General features: G+C 38.8%; 1 protein-coding gene across 1 annotated transcript in view; it reads right to left on the minus strand.

Annotated features, from left to right (window-relative positions):
- Positions 1 to 5,573, minus strand: part of TYR (tyrosinase) — a 75,724-nt gene extending 70,151 nt beyond the window's left edge. The window contains exon 1 of the mRNA XM_075592554.1: positions 4,512 to 5,573. Coding sequence (XP_075448669.1) covers positions 4,512 to 5,558 — 1,047 coding nt within the window. The 5' untranslated portion in view covers positions 5,559 to 5,573. The remainder of the gene's footprint in view (positions 1 to 4,511) is intronic.
- Between the last annotated feature and the right edge of the window lie 427 nt (positions 5,574 to 6,000).

The raw sequence follows: 6,000 nt of genomic DNA on the forward strand, positions 1-6,000 counted from the left end.
AGTCTTTTAAGAGTATCCGTAGTTGGTAAGCATGCAGGAGGTTAGGGCTGGCGGCAGTGGTGTAAAGTCCAGGCAAAGGGTCAGGGAAGGCAGCAGGCAGCAAGGTCGGAGTCATGGTCCGGGGTCAGCAACAAGGATTCCAGATGAACAGGCTAGCCTCCAGAACAGGGAAGCCACAGGGATGGCTCACGAGCAAGGAAGGCTCAGCAACAGGCTAGGCACAGCAACAGGCAAACATATACAATGCTCTGGCAGGGGCTGAAAGTCACTGGCTGCTATTTAAGCCATTGAACACGTGCAGCCAATATAGCAGGCTGCCAGTAATCAAAATGTCCACAGAAACCAGGTAAGGGCGGGTTCTAGCCAATGCCTGGACTGGAACCCTTACAGAAGCTACTTGAAGGTTTAGTATGGGAACATATTCAGAAATACCTTATGGATAACAAAATTATTAGTAATCGTCAGCATGGATTTATGAAGGATAGGTCATGCCAAAGTAACCTTATTAGTTTCTTTGATGTGGTAAATAGGAATAAAGACCAGGGTAATGCAGCTGATATGGTCTACTTAGGTTTTGCAAAGGCTTTTCATACAGTGCCACACAAGGTTAGTGTACAAAGTAAAGTAAAGTGGTCTCTCTACAAATATTTTCACCTGGATTGAAAACTGGTTGAAGAATACAAAACAGTTGTCACAATTTTAGCCCAACCTGAAAAGATTTCATTTATGAGTGCAGTATCTGAAGGATCTGTTCTGGGACCCCTGCTTTTCAACTTGTTATAAAGGACCTTGAGGTTGGCATTGAGAGCAAAGTCTCCATCTTTGCTGATGACACTAAATTGTGTAAGGTAGTGAAATCAGAGCAGGATGTAATTTCTGTTCAAAAGGACGTGTATAGACTATAAACTTGGGCAGATATATAGCAGATGAAGTTTAATACAGATACACTTAAGGTTTTGCATTTGGGAAACAAGAATAAACAGGCAATTTACAAATGGGGAAGAATTAGGGGAATCCTTGATGGAGAAGAATTTAGTAGAGCTAGTGTCATACAGTACAGTAGCTGCAACGGCAAATAAGATATTATCATGCATTAAATGGGGAATTGACGGAAGGGGAATAAGCATCATTCTGTCCCTCTATAAAGCATCAGGAAGACCACACCTTGAATAGGAAGTACACCTTTGGGCCCCACTCTTTAAATAATACATTATGGAACTAGAGAAAGTGCAGAGAAGAGCCACCAAATTAATAAAGGGAGGGGGGGGAGGGAGTAGAAGAATCTGGCTTATGAGGAGAGGCTAGCTAAATTAGATTTGTTTACATTAGAAAAGAGACGTCTAAGAGGATATATGATAACTATATACAAATATATTTTTAGGACAACTCAAGGAGCTTTCAAAAGAACTATTCACCCGAAAATGACAAAGGGTCATCCCTTAAGGTTGGAGGAAATAAGAATTCCAGACACAATAGATATCTTCAAAAAGGTTTGGACGTGTTTTTATAAAGGAAAAGTATACAGGGATTTACCAAATAAGTAAACATTCGATGTTGATCCAGGGAGACATCTAATTGCCATTATTTGGAGTCAAGTACTTTTTCTTGAGTTTTTAAGTTCTTATTATATATTATTGTACAGTATTCCACCATGCAAATATGAGAGAAGGTTTTTAATTTAGAATCCAAACAGGCCCAGTGTTACTGATACCAAAATGTTTAACTTGAACTACTATTATTGGGGTACACAAATGTCCAGTATTGTAACTAATACAGCGACTTTTGATAAAGGTTATTAAATATTTCTGTAATTACTTCATGGATTCATCGACATATGGTTTATAAAAAGCATAGAGTGGGCTAAAGTCTATGGGGCCAATTAATCAAAACTGTAAAAAGGGAGAGAGATGGCACATTTGCTCATCTATCCACAAACCGATTAATCTACTGTTTATGCCATCTTCTGAGATGAATGAGAAATGGGAAAAAACCCGAGAGATACATTCGGAAATAGGTGCCTATGACTCCAAGATTTGAGGAAAGGAAGTTAGTCTGTTAAGAGTCAAGATTCCATTTCAGTAGATGCGTACAAATTTTTTTTTATGCATCTGAAGGTTTTCTTTCCAACACTGAGGAAGGATACTTCCTGTACAGGTGATTTAGGATGAGGTGTATGTCAACCTAAACCCTCAAGTTTAGGTGTACACTTTTCTTAGTGCAGAGATTAATTAGCATTTTTAAAAACTAGAAAGTGCTATCCTCATTATATACTCTAAACTGACCTACCATGGTCTTGGAGAAATGTTTACTTAAAGGGGCACTCCCTCCAAGCAAGGTCGATGACAGCTTTCCCGGGGCCAGGACTAGTTTCAACTGGGGCCACCCCTGTCGGTGGCCTTGCGAGAGTCCCCCCCCTCCAATATATTTATCTTCCCCCTTTCTCATTCACACTCTCCCCCTCCTCTTACACTCAATGCCCCCCTCCTCTCAGTCAATCCCCCACTGGCCACACACACACACATACACACACACACTTCACCCATCCGCACACCACCACCCTCACAATACAAAACACAGACACACCTAAATTAAAGGAAATAATTCAGGGGATATTTTTTCTTGAAGGATTTTTACAGACATAGCAAATTCTATTGCACCTGCTGGTAACATAGAATATCATGTTCTGACTGCATTTATTTTATTTATAAAATATTTTACCAGGAAGTAATACATTGAGAGTTACCTCTCGTTTTCAAGTATGTCCTGGGCATAGAGTTAAGATGACAAATAATTAATGGTTACAATACATAGTTACATAAGTGAACAGGTTATACAGTATATAGAAGACAATGCATGCACACTAAGAGCTAATATATATTATAGGCTTATTCAATGGTAGTGATAATGCAGAATCACAGAATATCCCACAATGCACCAGCTAGTGCAATAACCTTTACTACATCTGTATTTTGAGAGTAAGTTTGTAGCTATACCTATGCATTTCTTCGACCCAGGCTGTGCTGAAAATCTACTACAGGTGGCATAAACTTACATGTTACAATGGACAAGAAGCAGGCACAGTGTGCTCATTTACATATCATTACCCAGAATCCCTGACTGCAGTGGAAGTATTGAATGCCAACAGATAATAGTGAAGAGCAGGGTGCAAACCTGTCTGAGATATGTGAATGTGCTCACAAGTCGCATTTTTATTTGTTATATCTTTACAATTCTTTCTTGTGAGCTATATGCGAGTAGGACTCCTATAAGACAAATACTGTGCTCTCTTCTTTTTTAATTAATCCATATACACTGTTGCCTGAAGAAAAAAAAAAGAGACGTTTTGCATGCAAAATAAAAGACACTTCTGTAATTTCATATAAGCCCTGCGAGTGCTGCATTTCTTTCCCGTTTGCATTTTGTGCATGCAGGCCAAGAGACGACATTTTTGTGATTGCCCTGCTACACTTCTTTGTATGTATATACTGTACATATAACGTATAATAAGATAGAAATGGGTAACAATAATTACAAAATATCAATTTTTTGGAAATCGAAACATTGGTTAAATAAAGTTTTGTATCTTTATTTTGACTGCATGATAGATTGATTGATTATATCAATCACACACAGGACATACTTGAAAACGAGGTGACGTACTGTAATGTATATTTTTTATATATATAATGGAAAAATATATGTATATAATATACAGTAGGAAAGGCGGCACTAGAGTAACCTTCAAAAACTTGAGAGGGTGCATTAGAAAACAAAGAGTATGCTGTACAAGAATAAAAAGGCACTCTCAGTAACTAATAGAGAAATTAAAAGTTTAATAAGCTTGGTTCCTGAGTGCTTTATATGTATGTATACATATACACTGTGTGATCATAGAAATGCATAACTATTAGGCTGTGCATAATGAGAAACATAGCTATAGTCTATTTCTAAGATACAAAGCATATTGTCAGGATGTACTGTAGAGTCTTTGTATTGTACAGTATGTAACAGAATATGCAGATAAAGGAGTCTGGACTGTTGAATAGTTGATGCTGTCATGTATCCTTTCACTTCCTTCAACATTCATCCTGTGCTGCATTTACAAAATCAGTGACCATTCTCCACCAGTGAGAACTAATTGAAGGAATATACAAAGGATCAACTAATGTGCTACCTTTTTCTTCTTTTTAAGTCCTCTCCTGAGCCAGCTTTAATTTCCTGCTGAAGCTTGAAAAGTGTATAGTCATTTGTAGTTGATTGTACAACAACAGAACTAATCAGCTCTGGGCTGCAAAATGTGCAGCAGCTACAAATGTAATCAGGGGTAGCATTTGATGGCTAATTGCTGTGTGCATATACTGTAATTATATATAATAAATATATGCTTAAGCATATGATTCTATAAAATCTTGTATGCATTTATGTACAGTATAAATATACATGAATATGGAGAGGGAGGAGAGAAAAAAACAACAACATTCTGCATTGATGCTGCTAAAACACAGTCATACCTGCCAAGAAGAGAAGAAGGAAGCTGGGCTGAGGAAATTGGAGATGGTGGGATGACGTCCTCCCAAGAATTCATCAGTGCAGATGTCACACTCTTCCGCATCCCTCCAGTCCCAGTAAGGAATAGTGAAGTTTTCATCTCCTGTCAGCTTCTGGATCTCGTGTTCCCACTGCAGCAGGAAGAATCTGTGCCATGGGAGAAAGGCTGGGGCTTCATGAGCAAAGTCAATGTTCCTCCACACGGTGTCTCCATCTAAGAAGGCATCCCGGGATGCATAGTAATGCAGCCAGACAAACAGGTCATACACATTGGTATCTGCAAAGAGTGGGTTGGAACCGTTGTTCATCTGGGCATATGTCCCGATTGCTATCACATAGTCAGCGCTGGTTGTGCGTTTAGCCAGATTGAGATAGGCGATAAACTTGTCCTTCTCAGCAGTGCTCAACTGGAAGATCTCCTTTCTGATCAGCAATCTCCTTTGAGTGCAATTTGACCCTGTGAAGCCAAACTTGCAGTCACCACAGTTGTAACCCATAAAATTGCCCTGACACTGACATGTCCTGTTGTAGAACACGATTGGCCAATTCTCTCTATCATCAATCCCACTAAAGGGAAATTGGGAACCCAAAGGGAAGTCAGACAAGAGAACATCCTGGCAAAACCCTCTCCCTGAGAGTTCTCCACAAGGAGAACCATCTCCAGGCCAAGCTGGACAACACTCTTTACTTAGGAGTGCATCCACTGAGCTACAGGCCCTGGGGAACTGCCCATAGCAAGAGTGAAAGACAACCAGTAGGCAGCCAACCGAAACAAAAATCACCTTCCCAGACATACTGGTGCTTCTGTTACTAGACCTCCCAACAGCTTCCTCTAAACTTGAAGAAGTTTTGCTCTTTTCTTCCTCACTTCTCGAGATGATCACGTGTGGTGGCTTATAGCAAAAGTGTATAATTTTTTTATTCCGTTCCCATGAAAGCCCTGCCCAAGTTAGCACTGCCCATGATAGGTTTTGAAGATAAAGGAATGTGTGTTGAATGTGCCTGAACATATTAACTTCAAATGACCTTTTCTAAATATGTTTCTCTATCAGCAAGTGACTTTTTTTTAAATCTCCTTGATTTTAAATTCGTTTTAAATGTTTTTTTCTGTGAGAAATTAGAGATTTTTACTAAATTATCCTACCCAAACTTTGATTACGTTTTATTGCCTGTTTGTTTTTCTCATTAAAACCCCACACACATTTAATCACAGACAAATTAGATCAGTTCTATTAGTAGAGTGTAACTAATGCATTTGAAAGGCAATGGCAGCAGGAGACATAATTTCATACACTCCACATTCATTACAAGAGAAGATACAGTAGGAGTCATATTGTACAATATTATTTATGAAGAATCACAGGGCATCAGGATACTAAGGTCCTCCTTCATCACTACAAATACCAAAATATCACCTAAAAAAAATAATCCAATTGTTTACACTACAAATAC

Source organism: Ascaphus truei, chromosome 3 (genome assembly GCF_040206685.1).
Source record: "Ascaphus truei isolate aAscTru1 chromosome 3, aAscTru1.hap1, whole genome shotgun sequence".
Lineage (NCBI taxonomy): Eukaryota > Metazoa > Chordata > Amphibia > Anura > Ascaphidae > Ascaphus > Ascaphus truei.